The sequence below is a fragment of the Actinia tenebrosa genome, unplaced genomic scaffold (genome assembly GCF_029948245.1).
Source record: "Actinia tenebrosa isolate PJP-AT-01 unplaced genomic scaffold, QUT_ActTen_1.0 PGA_scaffold7__59_contigs__length_16204524, whole genome shotgun sequence".
Lineage (NCBI taxonomy): Eukaryota > Metazoa > Cnidaria > Anthozoa > Actiniaria > Actiniidae > Actinia > Actinia tenebrosa.
This window is the reverse complement of record NW_028292584.1, coordinates 1,773,494-1,799,877: the sequence shown is the minus strand read 5'-3', so window position 1 is coordinate 1,799,877 and position 26,384 is coordinate 1,773,494. Positions and strand designations below refer to the sequence as shown.

At 35.5% G+C, this 26,384-nt stretch overlaps 4 protein-coding genes across 4 annotated transcripts in view; 1 reads left to right on the top strand and 3 right to left on the bottom strand.

The window, feature by feature from the left end:
* The window catches only part of LOC116297271 (protein arginine N-methyltransferase 1), a 45,549-nt gene extending 43,486 nt beyond the window's left edge, over positions 1-2,063 (bottom strand). The window contains exons 1-4 of the mRNA XM_089040426.1: positions 1,993-2,063; positions 1,744-1,924; positions 1,472-1,482; positions 563-718 (exon numbers count right to left, since the gene is read on the bottom strand). Of these exons, the coding sequence (XP_088896552.1) occupies positions 563-718; positions 1,472-1,482; positions 1,744-1,924; positions 1,993-2,025 (381 nt within the window). The 5' untranslated portion in view covers positions 2,026-2,063. The remainder of the gene's footprint in view (positions 1-562; positions 719-1,471; positions 1,483-1,743; positions 1,925-1,992) is intronic.
* Positions 2,064-5,022: 2,959 nt separating this feature from the next.
* Positions 5,023-25,517, bottom strand: LOC116297269 (uncharacterized). Its single transcript, XM_031705463.2, has 29 exons — positions 25,445-25,517; positions 25,007-25,040; positions 24,534-24,577; positions 23,093-23,115; positions 22,858-22,901; positions 22,710-22,773; positions 22,331-22,367; positions 21,694-21,714; positions 21,145-21,171; positions 20,796-20,822; positions 20,530-20,564; positions 20,156-20,224; positions 19,933-19,973; positions 19,493-19,534; positions 18,969-19,003; positions 18,552-18,620; positions 18,159-18,169; positions 17,736-17,883; positions 13,587-13,677; positions 13,131-13,190; positions 12,748-12,881; positions 9,912-10,028; positions 9,397-9,462; positions 8,455-8,536; positions 7,859-7,940; positions 5,998-6,082; positions 5,715-5,792; positions 5,528-5,608; positions 5,023-5,212 (listed from the first exon to the last, which is right to left on the bottom strand). Exons 1-29 carry the CDS (start codon positions 25,487-25,489, stop codon positions 5,105-5,107), a joined length of 1,800 nt encoding a protein of 599 aa, XP_031561323.1. The 5' UTR covers positions 25,490-25,517; the 3' UTR covers positions 5,023-5,104.
* On the top strand, positions 14,087-15,481 carry LOC148905314 (uncharacterized). The gene is made up of 3 exons (XM_089040277.1): positions 14,087-14,449; positions 14,556-14,810; positions 15,083-15,481. The coding sequence occupies exons 1-3, from the start codon at positions 14,157-14,159 to the stop codon at positions 15,237-15,239; spliced, it is 705 nt and encodes a 234-aa protein (XP_088896403.1). The 5' UTR covers positions 14,087-14,156; the 3' UTR covers positions 15,240-15,481.
* On the bottom strand, positions 14,996-17,535 carry LOC148905313 (uncharacterized). Its single transcript, XM_089040278.1, has 4 exons — positions 16,987-17,535; positions 16,544-16,692; positions 16,257-16,457; positions 14,996-15,859 (listed from the first exon to the last, which is right to left on the bottom strand). Exons 1-4 carry the CDS (start codon positions 17,076-17,078, stop codon positions 15,693-15,695), a joined length of 609 nt encoding a protein of 202 aa, XP_088896404.1. The 5' UTR covers positions 17,079-17,535; the 3' UTR covers positions 14,996-15,692.
* Positions 25,518-26,384: the final 867 nt, after the last annotated feature.

Genomic DNA, 26,384 nt, shown 5'->3' with positions numbered 1-26,384 from the left:
TGCTTCAACAAGGTGTCACTTACTAGACTGACTGAATTTGGCTTCAGATGTAGTTTTCGTGCTCTTTTCAGAACTTCAAACATTATTTATGAACATAGGTGTTTAAGGAATCTTTATTCGATAATTCAAGACATTTTGGCGACCATTAAAGCATCTGATAAAGAAATATTTGGCCTTAGTCATTCCGATATGCTTTTGTTTATATTGTCTCCCAAGTGACGCAATGTTTGGTCAATAAAGTTAAATAAAGTTATTATCATTATTCTTTTAGTATAATTTTAGACTTGAATATAGAAATTGGTGTGCTGCGATTGGTCAAACAACCATGATTTCTGAGATAATATGGAATATGAATTACATTACTGAATTTCTATGGCCTTTCTTTTAAAAGACTGCATAAAGAATTAAAATTACACTAAAATGTGTAAAGTGCTCACTTGTCTCAAGGCATGGTTTACATGTTTAAATGTGTGTCATGAATTAATGCACTCTGTCTAAATAATACATGCAGACACTGTACAGTGGTAAACTTCTGAGCTATAGTGTATGTAATTTAACTTACCGCATAAACATGCTTGGCTCCTGCTCTAGCTGCAAACATTGATAGTATTCCAGTCCCACAGCCCACATCCAACACTACTTTATCACGGAATAAATGCTTATTGTGGTACATTGAGTTTCGATAAGTCAATGTACGAACTTCATCTTTAAGCATTTCCTGAAATAAATGAAAATAACAATGGCCACTATAACATAATACCAAGGCTGTATTATAGAGTAGTTTTGTCGGTAGCTTTCTTATTCTATGTTTTGGGTATTTGAGTGGATGGAGAGTAAATTCTCAATAAATGTGATTGGTCTGGCACATGCCTTGCCATGTCACAACTATTTTCATAGTACCTTAGGCTTTCACAGTCTTATAAAAACCACCCTAAGTAGGAGCTATACAGCGAGGTGTACATTTTATTTGTAGTAGTTTTTTTAGAGCCAAAACACCTTGAAAATATAGCATCATTATCAGAATAGCTTGCAAAATAATTTAAAAGTTGAAGTCATGGATCAGTCCCGTACTAGTTCTCAACACATTAACTGACTAGTTTATCCCTTAGTACTGATCTTCCGTTACAGAAAATATTACTTTGAATAGCTGAGTCAAAGCATGAAGCAAAGCAAAATCAATCTATTGGCCATTAAATTTGAAATGTCTATCACATGATCTGCTAGCTCCACCCTCTCCTAATCACTTGACATGGTGACATTGATTGACTGCTAGTACATGCTATTTGATCAGATTGTATGAAGATTGGAACCTTGAAGCAGATGCAAAGGTCTTTTGGGTAAGGTTCTAAAGGCCCCTGGGTACTATTGCAAAATTTGTTCATTTTGTCACTCAGGAATCGGAAGACAGTTATTTTATGAGTGGGCTACCACAGGTACCCCAGTATATAATCAAAAGTAGACAATCGCTCACCTCGTGTATGCCTATATGCCACCAAACCAAGCACCGTTTGAATATTTGATCGGCAAAATGTCGAATGGATAATGTGGAAAGATACAAAAAAACTAAATGAGATGGGGTTATCAATGCAAATACACCATGTTGAAATAGAAGACTTACGGTTAATCAATGCAGAAGAAAATCTAATAATTTTCTACGTTGTTGAACTAAGCCAACATTCTAATCGACTATATATCTTTCTATGAAAGCGTACGTTATGTCAAACTGTCCAAACCTTCACTCACCAAAATGTGCATAAGAATCGAAATAGTAATCAGCGCTGGTCATTTCAGCTGCCAAAGGAGTCTTTTGGTCCTTTTCCTTTTCTTCATGATGGCCGTTTAGAGTTGTCGAACCACCAGCAACCAACGTTTCATCCGCAACCACGGCCTTTGCGGCCTCAATTTCCATGTCTGATGGCGTAGGCTAAAATAATATCAATAGTTAGATTAATTTGTGAACTAGTAAAGTATTAAGAAAAGATATTTTCTTACCTGTACTTTAGCAACTTTGGGTTTGCGTTCCATTTCTTCCACGTGCAACGACAGATGACACTCAACGAATCTGTGCCCGCAATCACACTTACACTAGGTCAGCGACTTGTTCAAGCTAAACACAGGAAACCCATAAAACAATACTTTGGAAAAATTAACCTGAAATTTAATGCTGATTCCAAATATGAAAAGAAAAATAGGGTGTCTTTAGCTTGTTTTCGAGATAATCAGCATTTAATGGATGCCTACGGGCGAGTTTTTGGAGCAAAATGGCGCCACGCCGAAAGTGATCAGAAAAAATTAATAGTCTATAGGATAAAAGATGCAGACTCTTAGATTGCAATAATGACGGGTAGTGTATTATTCTACATACAATAATACTGGATATTTTTGACAAAACGACAAAGAAACACATCGATCTGCCATATTTTGTCCTTTCAGTGCTCTCCTGAAAACTCTCCGGCATAAAGCCGAACAAAAATCAGGTCATGTGTTAGAAAAATCATCTTTTTCTTTTTAAAAAAAAAGATATAAGGAAGCATTCATGTTTGGGAGGGGGGGACGGAGGAATTGCATGTTTTAAATATTTAAAAAACGCCAGCCCCCATGGTAAGGAACTGAATTCTATTTCGATGACCCACCCCACTACCAAATATAAAAATGTACAGCCCCCCCCCCCCCCCCAAAAAAAAACAAACTACACACATCCTTACAATAGCAACAGAACATCACACACAAACTAGATATACCTTATTTCTTTTAAGTATTTTTTAGTATTTCAGAAACGTGATTTCCAGGAGCCAACTGTACGGCCATAGCGATTGGCTCTCGTTTCGCAGACCTCTTCTTCACCCTCTTTTTCATCTTCATTTTCATCGGTGTCACTTCCACTGGATTGCTGTGGTACATGATTGTTTTCAGAATCTGATTTGCATTCATCAGATATTTCCCTAGTATTTTGTGTGATCCTCTCACATATTTGCTGCCTAATATGAGGAGAAATAAGTTCAACTTTCTATTTTAATATATATATCTTTTTTGTACAAATTATGGTGATGCAGGTACTTGTCAAGTTCAAAAACTCTTAACTTCTTGGATTCCTGCTTTGCACATTTCTTGCCAATTGTAATGTTGGTATTCTTTGGAATTGTCATTTAATTTACTTTGCTTTTTTACTCGTGGATACGCGAAGCGTAGAAACGAGTTATTGTGAGGGGTCTGAATATGCAAATGTGTCACTCACTCGCTCACTCACTCGCTCACTAAGATGTTAGCAGATCGATAATTAAACGTTTGTCGATCGTCTTACGTCATCTGATTACGAATGTTACGCGATACTAACAAGCACAAAGCTCTTATATACAATATAGATTACTTTGATATTTATATGAGGAAACGAGATGCTGATGTTCCATGTGGGATATATTTCTAGCACTTGTAGGCGCCGTGGGGGCACATTGTGCATGCGCACACTCGCACATAGTTTTATCTTCGAATTATTCATAAATAAAAGAATCAAGGAAAGATGCAAATTGAAGAAAAATTATAAAATTTACGCCTGAAATAAAATTTCAATGAGTTAGACCTTTTTTTCTGGTGTATTTTGAAAAGTAAGCAAAAACGTTTATTAGGTACAACGTCAAGATTTCGATTTTTCAGAAGACTCGATCGGGCCGGTTATCGCGGAAAAAGCTATTTTAATTAGAACTCAAGAAGAGAGTCTGATTTCAAGCTCTGGAGGACTTTATTCTCCATAGAGACAGCCCAAAGTCACGGCGATATTCAGCAATAAAATCTAATAAACTCGATCGAGCGAAGCAGTTTAATATTACTGATCAATTCAAGTGATCAAGTGACTTCTTAAGAAAATAATCAATGTAGATGTACGTAGATCGTAGAAAAAATAGCAAAAGACGAAAAAAAGAACAATTCCAATGCAGTCCAAGGACGTTCGGCCAGTTTTGTCATTTAAATAAGCCGTTCTGAATAAAAAGTAGATTGATCGCCACACATTATACAAGATTACAAACAGCCGAAGGTTTTGCCCTCTTGAAGCTCAAAACACGTATGGTTCTTCGATAAAATCGTGAATATTATTCAGGTTTTTGAGCACGCGCACATCGTGGACTCAGCCACCGTAAATGGCAAAAAGTGCTACACCTGACTGAAAGATCAGTGTACCAGGTGGCTGATCGCGATCTAAAACCTTTTTGTATGGCACCTTTACAACGTAATACATTAGAATATGCAATAATACCTGATCCAATTGCTTTTACCGCCGTTTGCATTACTACGCGGCCACCCCGACACAAATCGAGTCGTGTAGTTTGCAATAGACTACCGTCAGTCATTCATGTTGCCGCCATTTATTGTCAATATTGTTTTTGAGAAAAAGGTAACCTTGCAACTTTGAATGAAAGTTGATAATATTGAGGTTTTTGACATAATATTGAGGTTATTACAGTGGAGGAGCTGGAGGGATTCGCAGTCAACTTTTTAAAAGATTGTCGCCCTCCTCCTTTTATTTTTTTACCCAACAAGGAAATAGCTTTCTTTAAAATGAAAAGATTTTACCTCCCAACAAAATTTTTTACTGATGATCTATGAAGCCCCATCCCCACCCTATCAGGCTGGTCAGCAAAAGTTAAAGCAGTCAAAGCAAAAAATAATTCTGCATTTGTCGTAGGTAAACAGTAAAAAAGGCCTTGCATATTGAATAATGAGTAATCTCATACATAAGTAGCTGGTACTGATTATGAAAGAAGAAAGGAGAGGAGAGGTTAACGTTCAAACGGCCACTTTATGAATATTAATAGCTTATTGACCTATTAAACTGACAGTTACGCCGTTTAGAACTGATTTTCACTAAAAAACATTTACATACATGAATGCTTTAAATGGCACTAAAAAAATATACACTGGCAAAATGAGAGGCCCTGGGCGTGAAAACTTTAACAAAGAAAAAAGAAAGAATATAATATATTGTAAAAAAAGAAAAAAGAAAAAAAAAAAAAAGAATAGATCGTTTAATTGATGGAAGAAAGAAATTTCGAGATTAAATTCAAATTAAACCGCTGATGCAGGGTATGCAAAATATATGGATTTTCCATCATTAGACTATTATCGCTTTGTTTGCAATGCTGGCTTTGCGTTTTTTTGCTGGGATCTCGCCATCGTCTTGAGCTGGTTCTTGGCTGTCGGAAATCTCGAACTCTTGATACTGAAAATAGATACGTTTTGTGTGATTAGAAGTATATTAGTGATCAGTGTATTGCCTGGGCGGAAATAATCGAGAGAAGAAAAATTTTAAGAGCGCATTTAACAACAAAAAACAAAAGGAAAGTGTTCACAGTTCGAGTGTCTCATACAGTTTTGTTGCATCACAACTCATTATCACTAATACCCTGGACTCCAGAGGTTCTTTCCACCTTCCTGTGGTTGTCTCGTCACGACATCCAGTCAAACTTTGACGGCAAGCGCTGAGGAGCAAGAATAAATAACCTCTGGAACCCAGAGTATGTGACTAAATATGTACCCCATCAATCGTAGCTATTGCCTTTTTTGCGCTTTTGGGTCTTTCTTTCGTTCCCTTGGAAACTGTGGTTTTGTGTTGATCCTAAGAATTGAAATCATACTAAGTGAAAAAGGAATTACATCTGACAGGAAAAAATAACTGAAAAATATGCCCCTTCGATTTTTATCTAAGATTTTGCTTTACCGACCTTCGTTCTTTTTGGACGTACTTTTCCAGACAAGTTTATTTGCGAAGCTTTCTCTGTAATGTCGTCAACATTATGAGGCTAAAAATGAACAATGAGATGTTAGAGCAAAATGGACTTAATGGTTACGTTTCTCACTCACTCAACTTTTGGTACACTATCTTAAAGATGAAATCCCCTTTCTAAAACCACCCGCCTGCCTGCCCATGCCACCAACCCAACAAACCATTATAATTATACTATTGACAGCATAGCTTTATTTGTATAGAGAATTTACAGGAATTACCTTATGAATATCCCTCCTTTCATTTTGCATGTAAGTCCTGATATCATCCGAACTCAACTTGGCCTTGTTGACGATTTTTCCAAGTCTAAGTAACAGGATAATTTATTCGACATTATGTTTGATTATTTCATTACTTTAATTGCATATCAGAGCTAGTTATTTTTAGTGTGTATAAGTTTTCTTTTTCAGGACCGAGAAAAATAACTTCAGCTTTATGATTCTCTATATCATTGATTTAATAAGAACGTGACGTAATCATCATGAACATGTAGATAGTAAAGAGATGTAAATTATGTTTCATCAAGCTCATTTTTCTCGGGAAAAAGTCCGAGTTCAAGCAAGCACGATTATTAGTATATGTAATAGAACTCCATGCTGTCCAATTAAGAAATAATTGGACGAGGAAAATTCCGAGGACTGACAAAATTGGATGAGGCCGTAGGCTGAGTCCAATTTGGCAGTCAGAGGAATTTTTCGAGTCTAATCATTTCTTGATTGGGGAGCATTAAATCCCATTACCTATTAATTATATAGCTGCCTAATTAATACCATATCAACAAGACCTGTCCAATTAAGAAGATAATAGGACAGTTACCAATATGGGATTAATGAGAAGCTGTATAATTATATTATTATTATTATTATTATTATTATTATTATTATTATTTTAGTAAACGACCAAGCTAAAGATACGTGTGACAGCTTGTGCCGGACACCAGGTGTATTACCCTTAAATGTAATAACGCCCATAAATGTAATACCCACCATAAATGTAATAAAAATCAACCATAAATGTAATAACAACCATAAATGTAATAACAGTCAACCACAAAAGTAATAATCGACCCCACAATAAATTAATACAATTTAACCATAAATGTAATGAATCAAAACCCACCATAAATGTAATAACCCCTCCAACCATAAATGTAATAACCAAGTATTCCGGAGATTCAAACAAGGTGTTCAATCGATAAACAACTCTAAGCAGCATTGTTTGAGTGTTTCGTCAAACACAGTGGGTGGGGTCACATACCACGTGATAGCCTGTGTAAACAGCCGTTTTGCATACGCATGTACATAACATTTTCTCACAAATCCCACGGTCAAGCGTATAGACGTCTGCGTCAACAGGAGCAAAGTTTCGCACAATTTCAATAACAGTTAAACAAAAATTAACTTATTCATTTATTTTAGGACTATTACATCATATTTCTCTCTGTCACAAAACAAATCCCACAGTCACGTAATAATCCAGCGTTAACAGCCGTTCCTTGCACTTCCATCCGTATTCAAAACGGCTGTTTATACAAGCTATCACGTGGTATGTGACCCCACCCACTGTGTTTGACGAAACACTCAAACAATAGACCTTTATCACACGACAGCCATATTTATCCTCATGAGAATAAAAAACCTTTGCTTGACCCTCATAAGTTTATTCTCAAGCTCTTGTATGCAAGGCTATGCGTGGTAGAATCTATTGTTCCAACCAACATGGCTGCCGCGTGAAAAAGCCCCATGCTGCTCAGAGTTGGTTGTTGATTTAACACTTTGTTTGACTCTCCGGAATACTTAGTTATTACATTTATGGTTGGAAGGTTATACTTAGTTATTACATTTATGGTGGGTTTTGATTATTACTTTTATGGTTAAATTTTATCTAACTCAGGTATCGTATTGCCTCAAACCCACACAAGGAGATACTGGCTTACTCTCTGGTAGTCTTTTTAGATTTGTGACACCCTAAGGGATACCAAATTGCAGATGTAGAACCCGCAAATCGGAGTCTCCCTCCCCCTTTTCCCCGAATGCCGCATGGGACGCCTGCAAAAAAAAAAAAAAAACATTACTAATTTACCTTTTCCCCTTAAGTGCGCTACGAACAAAACCCTCTTTAGTAAGTCTGTTTATCAAACCATGAGCCACACTCAACTCGATTCCTAGAATTTCAAAAAAAAAGTCGCTATTAAACAAACAAACAATGAATGAGTGAGTGAGTGAGCTTACATTGGACTTTAACTAATTAGATGACTGAATATGTTGACATACACATGGCTTAATATTAAAAGAAAAACGGGGTGTCCAGGAAACAGCTTCTTTCCTAGACAATAGGTTTTGAGGTTTGAAGAAAATAAGTTGGAAACCATGAATTGTATCGCAAAAACTGGCAAATAAGCAATCGGAGCTATTTTTCACAGAACAACTAACTTACCAATTATGCATCAAAAATATGAAAACATATTTGAATTAATTGTTTAAATACGACCAAAGTTAATCTCTGTGATCATTCCATCAACTATAATCCGTAATAAAAACTATCGTTAAGGTGCTTTTACACGAGATGATTTTAGCGCAACGTCGTAACCGCGCGCCATGTTACAAGAGAAAATTTTTTTGAAAGTTACTCGAGTCATCAACGTCAGACTTTAAATCACTAGCCTAAAAAATACTGACCAAGTCGCCGGGAAAGGCCGGTAGGCAGAATTCTACTCATCTCGCTACACGCAGAAAGAGCTCTGCGCCAAAGACACTTGGCCTTCAATTAAGATAAAGAAAAATTAAGAAATGAACAAAACTCGTCATATGTATACTCTCGTCAACCTTGCTAAATATTCTTCGTTTGACGGTTGTACATGAGAAGACACATACATAAACATGGATAAATGATGAAAAATTAATTCTATTCCCAAGAGAGAGAATCATGTGTGATAGTTTGAAATGGGAAAACAGTACGTCCAACCTAAAATAAGGTCTTTTGGTTAGCAGGGTATGAAACTCTTGAAAAATGTAATTATTTGGTTGATTGATTTTCTCTTTGGCATGTTTGCGAACTTTACTGCATTTCAATCAGAATAGAGTTAACCTCAACAAATCCTCCTTTCCTTCCCTCCCCCAAGTCACAAGCACCATTCACATTTAAGGGTCACAAGACCCTTGGACACTTCCCCTAGGCCCTAGCTTAATGTTACTTAAGCAAAGATTCCAACAAAATTAAATAAGATTGAGAACAAAGAAATAAATTGTGGGGTAATGAAAACCATCATAAATAACTATTTCAAAAAAAGGTTGGGGAAGGTTTTGTTGAATGTTGCATGTTGGTTGTTGCATGTTGCATGTTGCATGTTGTATGTTGCGTGTTGCATGTTGCATATTGCATGTTGCATATGATTTACCAAGCTTGAAACTATTTTACATGTAAAATAATGCGAACACAGAAGAAAATGAGATGAAAAAACGTGCAGACAAAGTTTTATAAAAGTTTTATATATCTGGAAGACCTTTCGCTTACGCTTTCGCTTGGTATGCAGCATACGACAAAAAACTTCACCAACCTTTTTTTAAAATAAACAGCTGTATTCAATAGCACTTGACAGTAGTCACAAGACAGCACCTTACCTGAAGTGATGCTGGTTCAAGCTCCCTAAACGACGGGTCTGTACACTCGTCGGAAACCCCTCTCTTCTGTTTATTAACAAAAATATTATCAGGCAAATTAATTTAACAGCGCTGTTGTCGTAAGGCGTGGTCAATAACGACCGATTGGGTTAAGTCTTACAAATGGGAAATACCATGCATATTATTTGGTTGCCTTTGCTGTTTTTTATACTATTCATATTGCAACATATCATATCTGATTTTCTTTTAATGTTATGTATACCGTAGTTATGACACAATAAAATATGCTGAGTGATTTTCTTTTGTATATTTGGCGTTCGGTACGACTACGCAGTTATGACAGAAAAATCTTAGTGCTTTACTGCGTTGTATCATTATGGATACAATGAATACCAACAAGATGAATAACCTCATTTTTAAAATCTTTATAGTCTCGGTATCTCTAATAAGAATCAAATCCAATGATTATTTTAACTTGAAACTTGATCGGCCAAAATCGACAACAAGGAAAATACCTTTGAGCAGGTGGCACAAACATGTAAGTCAGGAGCCTCGTCTTCCTCTAGGATTCCATAACACACAGCGTGCTGCCATGTATTACAGTTACCACACATTATCATTAGACCGTCATCCTAGAACAAGAATGGTTATTAGGCGCCGGTGCTGTGAATTCAATGCAATCGTTGACTTAACGATAGCTTTTAAGCTTTTTACAAATAAATGCGTGACGCGAGGTTCTTTCAACAGATTCATCAAACACGTGTAGGAATCTGCTACGTGAGTTGCGTAAAAATTATAATCTTCATAATAAGGGAGCGGTCATTAATTATTGGTGGGGGAGGGCCGGTAAATTATTTGAAACTAGGGATCAAAAATTTTGGCTCCACATAGAATTTGAGCCTAAAAATTTTGGCCCCCTCTGACAAGATAGCCCAAAAAATTACAGCCCTCCCCCTCCTATAAATAGCTTTAATTTTTGTATATAAATCTGGAACGTTGCAAACTATAAGCATACATAGCAGTTAGATTGATATGTGGTGTTGCTTGCGAGGCACTTATTCTTTATAAAATACATCGGTTTGAAAATGTTATGATGGAAAAGTATAGTAAAAATACTTAATAGTTCTAGTTAGTTCTTATGCCAAAAAAAATTTAGTCAGCAACACTTGCTCTCTCCCTCCAAGTTCTGCAAACTCTTCCTGATCTTGTGGTGTTCAACAGACTAGCAATTTGTTCTTCTTCTTGATGCAATTCATCTTCAGTGTCTGAAGAGGATAATGATGAAAGATCATCGTCATCGCTTCCAATCTCTTCAACCACTATATCATCATCCTCATCTTGGTCATCATCACGCTGTCGTCAGTCTCGTAAAATCTATTGTTTAGTAGGCTGTTGAGTTGGCAAAAGTGACCAAGCAATATCCATTGTCACAGCATCCACTTTTTCGGTTTTTTTTTTTTTTGCTCCCCTGGAGATTTTAATCGCTTGTTTTCTATATACACGTCGAGTACTGACACCTTTAATTTTTTCAGACCTCCATCCCTGTATAAACCTTCTAATTAAAGTCGTTGAAACATTTCTCCTTTTCTTCCTTCCTTGTAAGTTCTCTGGTCTCTGCCCTCTTTTTTTCCCTTTGCTCCAGATGATGAAGATGTTCTAAGTATTGTGCTACTAGCCGTTTTTCAACCACGTACTTCTCAAACCACATGACTCACACTCTATTAAACAGAACTTGGAACATATAAAAAGTATCAAAGAATCACTAACTACTCTTAAGAACGTCCTCAAAGAACATTTACGAAGTACCATTCACTCGTCGGGTAGAATTCTGACAGGACAAAAAACTGCACACGGCTTTGATGAACGGATCATTACATCCTCAAAAACTTTGCAAAAAGAAACGAGTTTGTTACAAAACCGACTTATCAAGCTTTTGGATGAAATAGCCCCATCAGTTCAAGGAGACGATGTTTGTACTCATCAAGATTTGCAGGATTCAATTATCATGAAACTTGGTAAAAGAGAGAGAAAATGGGCAGTAGCCCTTATATCTAAATCATCACCTCACCTGGATGAAAGAGCAAAACAACATTTACGCATGCTGTTGAATCAAGATATAAATGTTGAAAAAACTATGTAGATAATGACGATGAAGAGCAAGGGTTAGATTATGATAATTATGATGATAATAATGATGATAGTGATGATGATAATGATGATGTTGATGACGACGACGACGATGATGGTGATGATGTCAGCATTGATGATGAGAGCAATTTATAATGATAATAATAATAAATAGAGGATATTACATGGGCGCGCGGAGATACGCAATTTATCTTCGAGTGTTGAAAAGATCTCTCACAAGTGAGCGCAGCGAACGAGTGAGAGATTTTCAACACGAGAAGATAAATTGCGTATCTCCAAGCACCCATGTAATATTCTGTTTATTATATAATTATCAATGAAGTATGTTTTGGCCTTTTCAGGCAATTCTTTTCGTGTATTTTTGAATAGCCATCGCAATGGTGTTATTTTCACGTGTGAAGATATCAATTTTTCGAAATAGAGAAAAATAGATATTTCATAGTTAATTATATAATAAAGACAATTTACGTGTCAATATTTATACCGATTTATAAAAATAGTTATGATTTAGGTTATGGTAATTATGATAATGTTGTACGTGATGATGATGATGTTGATTACAATAATCCTGATAATCAAGGCGAAGAATGTGGATTTAGATGTTCATTTTAATAGATGGTCATGATAGTGTTGATGTTGATAATGGTAGAAGCAATGAAAGTACAACAATCGCAGCTCAATCATAGATATTTTTTACATTTTTGCGAGTTTATAGTGTGTAGAACAAAACATACATACAAAGAAAAAATGGTTTGGACGTGTTATTACTCATTAATAATGTTTTTGATAAAATCAATAGAATTTGTCTGTACCAAAAAAGTCAGAGGCTTATACTCTGTAACTAGTTTATAGGTGGGATACATATTGAACAGGAGGTTTTTGTGAATTATATGGGGGCCCAGAAAATTGCGACCCTCCCTCTAGCATGCGCCCAAAATTTTTTGGCCCTCCCTAATGGAGGGCGCAAAAAATCGCAGCCCTCCCCATAAATTTACCGGCCCTCCCCCCCCCAATAATTAATGACCGCTCCCTAAATGCGTCAGAGTCTTTTTTCTTAACAGTTCGAATGATGTTTCCTGTTGTTTATCATGACAAAGGTCAGTATAAAAACCTTAAAGGACTATGGTGTATCTAATTTTAATCTTATACTTGCATTTATAATTGTTTTATTAGTATTATTAACGGTCATCAAGTGAGAAGTACCTCATTATAGCTACATGCACAGTCCACTTGCAAGACTTCATCTTCTTCATTTTGGTCCTCTTGTTGGTTCTCACCAGACGTTGATGTTACATGTTTTTCATCGGGTTTTAATCCTGTCGCTGATTCGTCAATGGCTATTACGTATTTAAAAAAAGTTTTTAGATATAGCAATTCATTTGTGAGATAAGTCATGCGCAACACTATGATCAAAATTATTTGATCCATTCGGTCGCTTCTTACGCTTATTCCTATTGCTCAGGCTTGAAACATTATCTAGTGATACGACTAGGTAGTTTTGTTTCTTAACAACTATAAGCTTCAACAATTAGCAGGGATAGAGCTTGGTTTCTATGTTCTACTCGTTATTTACTTATTGACCTTACATGGTATTTGTGGACTTTCAGTAGGAACTTGATCACATTCCATGTCAAAGTTGGTTGATGCTAAAATGATAATAATTAAAGATAAGAGTAAGAGAAACTGACATTTGCAGTATTATTAACGATGGCGATGGTAATAGTTTAAAACATGCTTCCAGTTATGACAGTAGAGGTAACTGTTCAGATACCGCCAGTATAGTAACTTCACTGAGATGAATATGCGACGCTGCACTGAGCATCGTGTCTCTTTTTCCATCCAAATACAATAAATTTATTGAACAATGTGAGAAGAAGAAGTGGTAGAGGATGTTGAGACAGGGTAGGTAAAGGGCGAGAAAAGGAGGAAATGTTCGCGTGTGAGCGCAACGTGTTTGCAATTATTAGTAAAACATATATGTTTCTATGAAAGGTTTTCCTAATAGCACAAAACGTGATCTTGGTGCTCTTAACTAGACCCACCATTTGAGTTCATTTTCGTAGAATCCAAGGGATTGATAGGATGTTCTTGATTTTCATCACTAGTGTCATCATTGATATCCTTGGAGGTTTTCTGAGTGAGTACAATGACACGACAACTGAACTTCATGCAATGGTTGCATAATGTTACCCTACAGAAGATGCAAATGTTATCTCCATCGCTGCAGTCCTTCCCGCTCTCATATTTTATTTTACCGCGAATCTTCTAATACCCTAGAATCTTTAGTTAAGTCCAAAATCTCCCTTAAAGTGTATATCAGGTCTAAAATTTTTTTACGGTTTTGGCATCTCTAGATGATATAAATAAATATTCCAAAAAAAAATTTTCGATTTCGAATTTTTTTCACCTAGAAATCAGCCTTCAAAGTTAGATTTCTGGCGACGCCCAGTCGTGTTGGCCGTGTTTTAGGAGACTGGTAACTAGTGACGTAAATTCGAGAACCGAGAAAAGCGATTGTCAAGGATACGAGTAGACAAAGTATTGTAAACATTGACCCGTTAGTGACTTTCATTCCTTCAAAAAACATAAATTTCAATATATAATTTCACAAGATGGCTACGAACTATTACGGGAGTGATTGCAGCTCTGAAAGCGAGATTTCAAGTATATATTCAGAGGAAGAGGATGGAGAAATAGAGGACGAATGCCATCAACATGCTGAAACACACGAGTCAGATGATAGCTACCCCAGGTCTGAATCTCACGAATTGGTAGGACCATATTCTTCAGAACCACTTGCTGATGCGGACTGGCTCAGTGAATATAACGAAGAAATTTCAAAAATCGAGAAGAGAAATGAAAAGCTTCAAGAAAGATTTGATGGCGTCACGCCGAATAGCGCTTGGTACGTAACTATCAAGATCTAGCTACAAGCTCACTCTTTTTGCAAAATATTTAGTTTCGTTTTGATTTTTTTACTAACTCGCAAATCTAAACGTTTCCTCTTTTAGGTGTAGATGCGGTCATTGCAAGAAAGACTTACTTCAAAAACCTCAAGAGTGTAATTGCTGTCACGAAATAGAGGGTTGTCTCGAGTCACTGAAGTCTTCCGAAGTGCTCGAAGAATTGGAAGTACCTCCCATTTGTGTGACCTTACATCCAGGGTTTGAGCCTGTTTGTTTAAATCGCTGGTCCCTACGTTCATCATGTGCCAAGTACCGCACTATCGACGGATATAAGTATAGACAAACTGGCAGTGAAGAAGAGTGAGTAAATCCTTTTTTTTCTTCTAAGCTTAGTTTTAATTACATGGGCCCAGAACAAGTAAGATAACTATGACTAATGTTTTCTTCCTTATTTTCTTATATCTTTTACTGTTCACGTGCTTTACAAGTCATACCATGCCGTTTTAAAGTATTACTTATTTCCATGATAATGATGTAAATAGCAATTGTAACTGACAGTTGTTTATTTCAAGAATATATTCTTGTTTGTTTGATAAGTTTATATACTAACAAATTATCATTTCATATTTTAGGCTTCTCCGTGCAACAGCTTACAGGGAATTCACCCAATTGGTTCATGGTTATCAAGGAGGAGGATCCAAGAGAATCCCACTGCCTGCTTGTGCATACCACTCGATAAGAAAACAGTTTCCTAGCACCGATTTTTGTGGATACGAAGATAACGAGTGATACATATTATATTATAAACAGAACATTGCATTAGAGTGATTTTACTCGAAGCATGAAAAAAATTGCACTACATAGTAGTAGATATTCACTGTTTTCTTTTGTTTTACTTCGACTCTCCTCACTAATTATACAACTTTGTATCATGGGTCTAATAGAAATGACTCAAATTGCCTTTATGAGGGTTGTTTTGTATTTGTCACTTTGTATTGCACTTACAACTATAATAAAAAATTATAAAATAATTAATTGTAAAAAGTATTACAAAATGATACATTTCTACATATTAATATAAGAGTGAAGTCACTAAACCAGTGAAATGGATAGTAGACTAATACACCTTAGCACTGAGACTCTAATGCCATTGTTTTCTTTTGTGTCTATTTGACTATTACACCTTAACAAGTAATTTCTATTTCACGGGTTTAGTAACTTCACTCTAAAAGCAAGAGAGTATTAACTGCTTTTCTGGTTTTTAGGGCAGTCTTTCACATTCTTGTGTCCTTTCATGGGATTCTTGCAATGAGTGCAATGAGGGATTGATTTCTCTATCCTGCCTTCTCCAATCTTCTTTGTTTTCTTAATTTCGGCAGCTTTGGCTTCTTGTTCAAGTACCTGTGATACTGATAAAAGTAATGCACAAATTAGCATGAAGTGAATAGTTGATGACAAAATTGTTAGTTTATATTATACTTCTATTATGTTATGACTGTTAGATTATTCAACATATTAGAAATAAACCTTCATGACTTAGACACAACAGTCTAATTATGAAGAAAGATCTATAGTGAAAGCACTGAATAAGGACTTGGTGATATTTGAACACTGAAACAGAGTGCAGTCAGTATAACCAGTGAAATAGTACAAAATCTAAATAGTAGTAATAATTAGCACAAATTCATTTGTTTTCTTTTGTTTGGTTAGCACTATTCAGTGCTATTCAGCTAAGCAAATTTCACAGGTATGATGATGGCACTCTTCAAACTTAGAAACATCAATGGGAAATAACATCCTACTCACATGGTGTTGTGGGTGGTACATTGTCTACAACCATACTCTTTCTTTTTTCCTTTTTTTCCAAAGCCACAGTTTTACTTTCTTTTACCAGCATCGTGTTCATTGATGGTGGGGTCATTTCTTTTAATTCTTTCTGTGCCTCTCTTAACATGTCTTCTTTCTGCAATGCTTCGAGAAAAGTGATGTATATCTCTTCCACATACCCTATTGATAAAAGATAAACAATAACATGTATACAAGTATTTTTTGACTTTTTGTTAAATCAGATGTGCCGAAATAGCAATTCTTACCATAATCTGGTTTTATTCTCACATCTCTTACAGTAGCCTCCCCATTTTTAAACTTCGGATAAATAAATCTCACTTGGTCTGATCCATCTGGCTTCTTTTTTGTCTCTCTAATGATATTGTAGTTGAAGTGGCTTACAGCAAGTATTTGTCTTGGAAGGAAAGAAAACAAAGAGAATGATTATAACAAATTATTATTCTTATTATTCGAATATCTTAGTTTGATTTCATTTGTTTCTTTATTTTGCATATTGCAATTCAAGTTTTTGCAAGAATGCAAATATTTAGTCATGCATTTATGTCTTATTTCTTGATAGCTTTTATATGAGAATAATACTATGATTATAATATTAGAAAAATCTATATAGTAAACAAACGATAGTGCTACAGTTGGGGCATATAGTCCAATATGTGTGACATTTTTTTATTATCGATCGACGACTTACCTTTCGGCGATTTCTTTGAGAATTGTTGGCTTCAGCTGAACAAGTCGATGGAACTGGGTAAAGTTTTGGGTATGACACAATTCCGGTCTCATCCCTTACTAAGTGTGCCAGCTTTCTGTCGTCTTCTCCGAAAGAGTAACGCTGACTGTAGTCCTCTGGAGAAAAGTGCTCCGAGCATATTGCCGAAGTCGCCGTAGGCGTCCATTTTGCTCGTCTTTTCAACACAAAATCGACCCATCTTTTCCTTCTAGCCTTTGCTATTGGTCGGTCATCATTAAAATAAGGGATCGTATGAAGTTTTATGCCTTTCTTCGTTATATTTGAACACCCTCCAACCACGCACCTACTAGGCATATTTACAATACTTCGAAAGGCCGATCTAAACTGTGTCACCGAATTTACGTCACAGAAAAACTAGTGCCAGTCCATTAGCGTCTCCCAAAACACGGCCAACACGACTGGGCGTCGCCAGAAATCTAACTTTGAAGGCTGATTTCGAGGTGAAAAAAATTCGAAATCGAAAAATTTTTTTTGGAATATTTATTTATATCATCTAGAGATGCCAAAACCGTAAAAAAATTCTAGACCTGATATACACTTTAAAATATTGTTTTTTGACTTCATGCAGTTCTTTGATTGACGGTCATCGAAATGCTAGTCAGCGAACGAAACATCAAACTTCGCGGGTCCCACTTCAACGGTGATAGGAGTAAAACTCCAGAGCTGTTTATATTATGGAAGACATTAACCTTGGTGTAATGTGAGTCATTTTCCTCAAGCTGCTGATCACTAAGTAGCATTTCAGCATCTTGTCCACTAGTAGCAACTGCACTGTCTTCGTTCTCGTCTTCTTTGAAGTCAAACTGATGGAGCTCTGTCTTGATTCGAAGTTTTACTCTACAATTAGAAGACAACATATAATTTTCATGCATCAAAACTGATTTACTATTCTATAATGGCATTCGTAAACTGAATTCTAAGGAAAAGTGAACATGGTCGCACACGGTCTCGTTACATCACGCAGTCAACTTGTCCTGTGACATTTTAGCGTCGGAAGGTACATAACGAATGTTTCCCGCCGCACCGCGTATTCACACTAAGTTTTTTTTACAATGTAGAAACAGGGTAGAAACTCTCTATAAAGAGCCGGTCACAAAACCTGTAATACTTACGTGTGGAAAGGCTAGTCCACGTTAGGGAATTTATTTTTGTATGAAAAAAGAAAGAGAAATATGTCAGTTGTAGCCCTAACATCAGCCCCCCCCCGAAACGAAACTAAAGCCCCACCTAGGAGTGGAAGGGTTTCGATTAGTGATCATCCGTTGCCGCATGTTCCGTTACTGAACAATTTTGATTTTAAAAATTGCTTATCTAGTAAATTATTGTTTATACCAATTTATGTCTATTTATATCACTATAGTTGTAGCTTTCAAGGCGGGGTGACAAGGATGAACAAGACTTAAAAACAAACGCACTATTCTTTTTCAAAGGCTTTTGAAGTGGCCTAAATAATGAATTTGAAATCCATGGATAGTTTATGGATTAAACATTATTCATCAGCTTACCGTGGACACATCTCCGACTTTAATATTCATTGGTTCTTCATGGAATTGAAAGTTATCCATCGTCGTTTCCTAAAGTGAAAAAGTGAACAGGCATTTTAAGGTTGTGGTAATATTGGGAGAAAAGTGTAAAGAGAATAAAAAAAGGTTTGTCACGCCTTACAGTTTGTCGCGTAATATAAATTGTTGCAATCTGTACACAGTGGCCGATCTAGGGGGTGTAGAGGGAAAAGGGGCCCTTCTTTTTAAAGTCCCGGACACTCCAATAACATTTGCTATGCAACTTGCAATGAAACAAATCTGCTTCACAAGCAATCGTGTTATTATTATTATTTTTCCCCCCCGAACATTATCGCATAGCTCATAGTGTCATTTGTAAAACAAGTTAGCCAAAGAGTAAATGAAGAATAAAGTCATTACCTTAAATCCTGGCGGTTGGTATGTTGACGGAGTTACTGGAAAAAGTGAAATGATTGAAAATATTTGCCTTTTCTCATCATCATATAGTGAAAACTTAATTTTCCCTACTGACAAAAATTGATAGAATACAAAGAAGAACGACAACGACAAAGGATGTGGATCAAAAAAAGTTTTGAAAGAGGCACGGTTTGAATTACCAACATTAAATTATAATACACTCTACAAAATTACTCGATTCTGATTGTACAAGAGGAGTACAATTAAATTCCAAATTGTACTCTGTAGAAGCCCAATTAAGTTGCTCAATTCTTTTGAGTGTTTTATAAACAAAAAATCGCACAATCTTCTCGCACAATTCGGAATTTATTGATTCGGGATGTTTTAAAAGTTATCAAATTGATGTCGGCTCAAGGCTCGTCCAATTTTGAAAACTTTCAAAACATCACTCGTTCCTATAAATTCCGAATTGTACTCGGGATCGTCCGATTTCCTATACATATAGACCGATAAATAAATTTGAATACCTTCATCATAATATAGCAATTTCATGGTCATCAAGGCTTCGTCTGAAAAAAACATAAAGAGGTTCTATCATTCTCACTATGATATTTTTTCCTGTCTGGTATCTCAAAAATCGTAGAGTGGGCGGTATTTTCTATCTCTGACCTTGTTCCAATATTCTGGAAAACGGATTGCTAAGTAACGAAAAATAATGCAAATCAAGATAAAAATGGCTGTGCAGATAGGGCGAAACAGTGTCTCGGCATTGAAAACAGACTTCGGCCTCAAGATCTAAGGGCCACTTTTTCTAGCACTTTTTCCTCTCATTAGATAAGAGTTATTAGCAATATGTGAAAAAAATCCTCAATTGCTCGGATACGGTAGTTTATTTCTGATCAGAGCTACTAGTATAATAATCTTTGCAGTAATATGCGTAGAATATTTCAAAACTGACATAACTTACCGGGTAATGACGTTAACGTTTGAGTAAGAAGTATTATAGTCCTTAAAGAAACGAAATTATTCGAAAAGATAATACATTCTAGAGTTAGAAATAAGCAAATCAAATTAAAGAGTTCAACACAGAATCACAACAACAACAACAGCAACAACAACAACAACAACAAAAACTGAACGAAACTGACTTTTAATTATCTATGTAATTTTGTAATTTGGAATATGCTCACCTTAACAATCTGATGGTAGCCTTTTTGGTTTCTGCTTCAGTATAGGCACTCGCAATTTTATTTCCATTTCTGTTCAAAGATTTATAGTAAAATCAAAAGGCATATAGGACTTTCTTTTGCGTAAATCTGTGCCTATTTTTATAAATATCGCAATACATGTCCTGCAATTTGAAAATACAATTCACCACTAAAACATCCCAGAAAACTGCGTATGAATGCATGTCTGCTGCTCATGGCTACTTATATATATATACCCTTACGGATGTGCTTTTCTCTAAATTTTAGAGACTATAATAGGACTTGGTATTATTTGGTTCCCGTAGATTCCAATCTTATTTGATAATAAGGTTTAATCATTTTCTTTGCTGTTTTACCTGAAGATGCTCATTCCGTCTTTATTGTAAGTAAACTGATAGATATTAAAAAGACACATTTGGTTAAAAAAAATCAAGTATACCATTTTTTCCATGATTCAAATTAAATTCATATTAAAAAAAAGTCATACAAGCAAGATGATCCTTTTAATAACTGCCATTTCAATTGACGTACAACCCGATAGTTCTAGATGACTGCAAAGTCAAGGCTTTTTAATATATTTTCAATATTCTTCCAATAAGATTGGCACGAAAGATATGATTACCTTGAATGTATAAGACTCGACAATACTCTGTAATGAAAATGATATGAAAGATCGTTACTGTTAGACTTTACGTCATGGTCGAGCATGCGTTTTGATAAGCCGTTTAATCTTCTAAATTGTGTTTTTTTCTTCTAAAAGGGTTTGGTTAGTGTTCTCCTATGGTTCTAGACTGTACTGAAGGCTCATCGGCAGCCGGTCGGTATTAAAAACCGGGATTTAGTGGCAATTAAGGCTTTCATTGTAATTTTACACTAAGCTCTCGAACAAAGGTACAGAATCCACGTAATTCCCCTTACTCGACTGTTGACTCGGCTTACAATCATTTTTTGAGAGTGTTAAAAATACTTACATCAGGGTTTTCTGGATCCACGTAAATCTTTATCAAAACAAAAACAAAAAAAAAACAACAAAAAAACTACTTTAACTGAAATAAGCTTTAGGGAGAGTTAGTAGTGGTTAAATGTTAAAAACAGGATAGTTTTTCCTTCTAAATATCTTCCCATTTTTGACCACGTGTCACTCCTCCCTACAGTATCATTTCTTTGTTTAACGGTTGCGCACGAGAACATGAGACACAATGAGACACATGAACACTGAGGAATATGGATAAACTCGAACAAAGAATTTTATGCTCAAGGAAGTGACACGTGGTCTGAGACTATCGGAAAACATTACACTCATACTAAAGAGGTCAGATATACGCATGAAAAGATATGTCCATCAGTTGTGTCAACTTATGGGTTTGGAGCTTCTCAAAAATTTGAAAAAAATATTTTTGCGCACTAGTGTTTTGGTTGTTTAGCAAATCAGTACCATTTATGTAGTAAATAAGGAAGTGGTGAACTAACACCATGCTAAAAACACTTTTAGAATGCAAAATATGACAAAATGTACTTACCCCGACAATTATCATGCGTAACTATTAAAAAAATAACAAGAAAGAAAATTCAAGCTTTCACTAATTATATTCGACTGGAAAAAATTAAGACGATAATTAAGTAGGAAAAATAAATAAATAAACGGAAAGAAAGAAAGCGAAAAATAGAAAAAACAAAGAAAGGAGAAAACTAGGAAGAAGAAAGTAATGCAAAACATTATAACCTCAAGGGGCTTAGATTGACCACAGTAAATCCGTGAAACTTTAGTAATACGAAATAGCACAATTTCATGCAAATTCCATTGTTTTCTATTGTTTAAAACTAGCACTATTTCGTACTATTTAGTAATTAGTGTTTCACGGATTAATTGTTTGCACTCTATTAAGGAAATTATCTATATCGAAATAGTGGCGGGGGGAAAAAATCCTTAAAACGGGCTAAATTCAAAAAATAACCACGCAGAGCGAAAGAAGTGCTATTTCTTAATGATAGGGTAAAATTTCGAGGCTTTATTTCACGTTTTGATGATTTTATTGAAATTTTTGATGAATCCCCATACATTTCCTTATAACAGGACACCACAGAAACCAAGCTTGGGCTACCTGTGCTTTAAGGGAAAAAATATAAACATACGTTGTAAAAAGGATTATAACTTACATATTTCTTATCTAGTGCGTCAAAGGATCCTTTTAGCCTGCAATAACCCAAAAAATAAAAATCTTTAACTTGCCAATGCATGGGCCAATCTGTTGGCCGCTTATTGCTGTACATGTTACTACGCACATGTCATACAAACTAAAAAAACATTTCCTATAAAATATCAATTAGATTAGCTACCTAGCCCTCCCCAGCACAATTTTCTTTTCAAGGGGTAGTACGGCTGCCTCTTGCTAAAACCAACATTCTTTTTTTTCTCGGGCAGAGGGGTGGGGGGTGGATAGGTTGTAAGGCGGGGACTTAAATTTGTTTTACATCGAGATATCCTTACGAACTCAAAATTCTCAACTATTTTGTCCAAGAGTATAGACTAACTTACCACTGAATAACTTGGCATGAGCCAGGACATGCACTATCGTCTTTAAGTATCTTCAAATTAAGATCTAGGTAAATTTGAATATGACATGAATACGAATCAATACATGTACAATCATGTATAAAGTGGTTGTAGTTCAATCCCCCCTTACCTTCAAGTCTTCTGTCTCCAAATGCATGCTCAGGAAAAATTGCTCTTGCGAAGATAAAAAAATGAAATCTCCGTGACAAGGCTTATAAATCAGTCTAGCCCGTCTCTTTGTTTTTAACAATATAGGGGGAAAGTACGTTCCGAACGTGGTAGTTTTGCGCAGGATTTATTTTAATAGAACATGAATATACTTCAAGCTCAATATCAAACTGTCTATTATTAGAATTAACAACTACCTGAGATATGTTATACTCGATACCTAAAATGAAATACAAAAAATGTAACATTTCATTAATATTTTCCAATCAATACTATATAATATGGCTAATTTTAGATATATGAGGCCCTCCCAGGGGGGTTGCATGGGGCTCCCTTGTTCACTTGTAATTTTTGTGTCTACTGCATATTAATAAGCAGTTGACACTATGCCATCGAGTTTACCCAGATATACTTCATATCCTATTTAACTAGCGAAAATATAGTTCAATGACATAGTACGATATAACTGACATAAAGTTTATCCCGGTGTAAGGGTTGTAAAACTTCGGATTACTTTCGGATCCCATGTGCAAAGCGCATGGCGAGAATAATGTCAAGTGTTGTTTAATTAAAGTGCTTTCAGGTATTTGCAATATCTACAAAGAATTTATCGCAAAAAAACGACAGCTGAATTGGCGGGTTTGTGCTACACGAAGCATGTCAACAATGTTGCTTCATGAATGATTGTTACAGAAACGATGCGATGTGAAACTGACTAAGATTGTTACAGGGACAATATTTGAGCCCTTTAAAGGGATGCCTGAGCTCCGTAAGCAGAATATTAAGCCCTGAATATCTGCAAGTGAATATTCTACATATACTTGATTCAATTATGTTGCTGTGTATCTATCAGCAGTAGACGCATGTAATCATCGAGTAAGTATTTTTTCGTTTGTTTCCTTGTTCCCTACAAGTCGAAATACAAAATTTGTCAATTCGTTCCCCAAAAATATTTTCCAGTCCGTTATCCTTAGAAATCGTGCGCATGCGTTCTGTTTGGCTGTTTGAGCGGACGGTATTTGGTATTACTAACCGGGGCTATACGCCTGAGTTTTAATCAGCAACAACGAATACAACAAAATTAAGAAAAAACAAGTATATAATTTAAAAGTAGGGTAGAAAAGAAATAAGTTATTAAACTTGTTGCACGCAATATTTTTCCTGCAACAATTCCGAAGTTGACCGCGCCTTTTACTTCAGCTCTGATATCTTGTTACGATTATACTTGAAGTTGCAGGCTCATTATTAAGCAACCTCGCCGAGAAACAACTGATATTGTGCAAAATGTTGAAACATTTGCAATATTCAACTCAATACCCTATCCGGACCTTTTGGCCAGTAAATAACCTATATGTTTCGCTCAAGTAGTTTCCCTATTTGAAGGAGACTGTTCACTTGGATAACTTGCTTACGCAACTTCTTTAGACGAGACGACACTATTATTAAACCGGTACTTCATATACCGCTTTATTTGAACATGTTCGAAAGATTCAACTTTCATCATCAACCCTCGAAAACTGTTACTATATATAATACATCAGACCGCAACTATACCTCCCACTGAGTTCACTCATTCAAACTCATGACTCGTGACCTTGCAGTACAATTATGCCTGCTACTTTTAGGTAAGATACTTACAGCAACAGCCAGCAATTTCTTTACAAAAAGCGCGGATTGCTGTTCTGTAAAAAAGAAATTACAGTGACGAACAACGAAATGATCACTAACTTTTTGATAACTTGGCTCATAGATCAAGGATGTATCCAGGAAGAGGGTCTGGGGTAGCACCACCTTTTTTATTTTGATTCCATATCATCACCATCATCATCATCATCATCATCATCATCATCACCATCATTATCATCATCATTATCATCATCGTCTTCTTCATCCTTCATCATCATCATCATCATCATCATCATCTGATTATGTTATTAGCTTAATTTTCATATCATTGCAAATAGTTCGTTTAAATTTGGTTTATAATCGTAAATTGGATCTGAAAAGCCCGCTTGGGAGCATCTAATAAAGTATATCGTATTGTATTGTATTGCATTATTATTTTCACAAATTTGTAAGAGGGTACCGGGGGTGGTTCCTACATTTCTTACCTGTAACTTGTTCTGGTGGAAAAATGCTTGACCACTGCAATTAATTAACAACACCAACGACAACAACAGCAAATTAATGACCTAGTAATACTTAATAGTGCTAAATTATGATAATTCTATTGTTTTTCATTGTTTTTAAATTATTATTACAGGTTTGAACGTTCTTAGTGTCGATTAGTGTCAGTTCTTAAAGTTAAGCTTTATTGATCACAATTGAGCTTATATATTAAAATGCAAACGTAAAGGCTTTTTTGTAGCATCTCCTACATAACTAAAATAAATATTGCAAACCGTAAACCATTCAATATTCAGAAATTAAAACTTCGAGGAATTTTTTCGATTGCACTGAATGTTTTTTGAAAATGTTTTTGCAAAAATACCGATAAACCATTTCCTAATAAACTAAGTTTGACAAGCACATAATAAGCTTATACTCACGCTAACTGTTTTCGTTTGATCCCTGACCATCTGTGCTGTTCCCATGACGAATCTTTTCTATCCAACTTGATTGTCTAAGATGAATAAATGCTATAAAATTAGATTTCCTGTTATTTTCTGTCAGTATTACAACATAATATCTCTATGTTAGCTTAATAAAGCTTTATCTATCTTCACTCATTACCACTAAGTGCAGTTTCATAAAATGCCATGCACTCGTTCTAAAAAACTATTCATTCACTACAGACTAATAAGGGCCGAATTACTAAACCATAAGCAAACTTTATCAACATTTTTAATAGTACTGAACCTATAGCAAAACCAGAAATATTTTTATTTGAAAAAAATATCACAAAAATAGCCATTACAACCAGGCTAATTAAGCATAATTATAACAGTAACTAATAACTTTATAAAGTTCAAGCAAAGAATCTCCAAGAAAAGTCATAAGACATTCTTACCTTTCCCCACAAGTAAACAGAAAACAAAACCGAAATAATTTTTACTGTTTTCCTGTTCGTAATATCTTTCTAGGCAGTTTGTTTCTACAAAAGAACAACAGCAACAAAACCCGAGGCACACTGTCCTTTGGCGGGAAATGCGATGCACGCGCGCGCGGCCAGTTCCCGCCTAAAATTAACTTGTCAAAAAATACCCACAGGAAGCCCAATATAGATACAAGTACTGTAAATGAAAAATAGTTATTTTTAATTAGCAAATCGAATAGATAATGTCTTAAAAATAAGCCTTTGAAAGTAAATTCCTCGGAGAGAAAAGATAAAGAGCTAAAGAGCTGAAGAGTTATTAGTCTATATGGCAATTTTCTACAGGTTTTTACAAAAAAAATACTTTTAAAATTTTACATTTGGCGGTATACACTTTTTTGTTTTGCCGTGTACATTTTTTATTTTGCCGTGACTGCTTGAATTCGTTAGCACAC

Coding starts and splice junctions, on each gene's coding strand:
- LOC148905314 (XM_089040277.1), top strand. CDS start 14,157: ATGGCTACGAACTATTACGGGAGTGATTGCAGCTCTGAAAGCGAGATT. Junction 14,450..14,555: donor GTCACGCCGAATAGCGCTTG/GTACGTAACTAT, acceptor TTCCTCTTTTAG/GTGTAGATGCGGTCATTGCA. Junction 14,811..15,082: donor CAAACTGGCAGTGAAGAAGA/GTGAGTAAATCC, acceptor TTCATATTTTAG/GCTTCTCCGTGCAACAGCTT.
- LOC148905313 (XM_089040278.1), bottom strand. CDS start 17,078: ATGAGACCGGAATTGTGTCATACCCAAAACTTTACCCAGTTCCATCGA. Junction 16,458..16,543: donor GAGAATAAAACCAGATTATG/GTAAGAATTGCT, acceptor TTTTATCAATAG/GGTATGTGGAAGAGATATAC. Junction 15,860..16,256: donor TGTACCACCCACAACACCAT/GTGAGTAGGATG, acceptor TACTTTTATCAG/TATCACAGGTACTTGAACAA.
- LOC116297269 (XM_031705463.2), bottom strand. CDS start 25,489: ATGGGAACAGCACAGATGGTCAGGGATCAAACGAAAACAGTTAGC. Junction 25,041..25,444: donor ATCAAACGAAAACAGTTAGC/GTGAGTATAAGC, acceptor AATTAATTGCAG/TGGTCAAGCATTTTTCCACC. Junction 13,191..13,586: donor TACGAAAATGAACTCAAATG/GTGGGTCTAGTT, acceptor TTATCATTTTAG/CATCAACCAACTTTGACATG.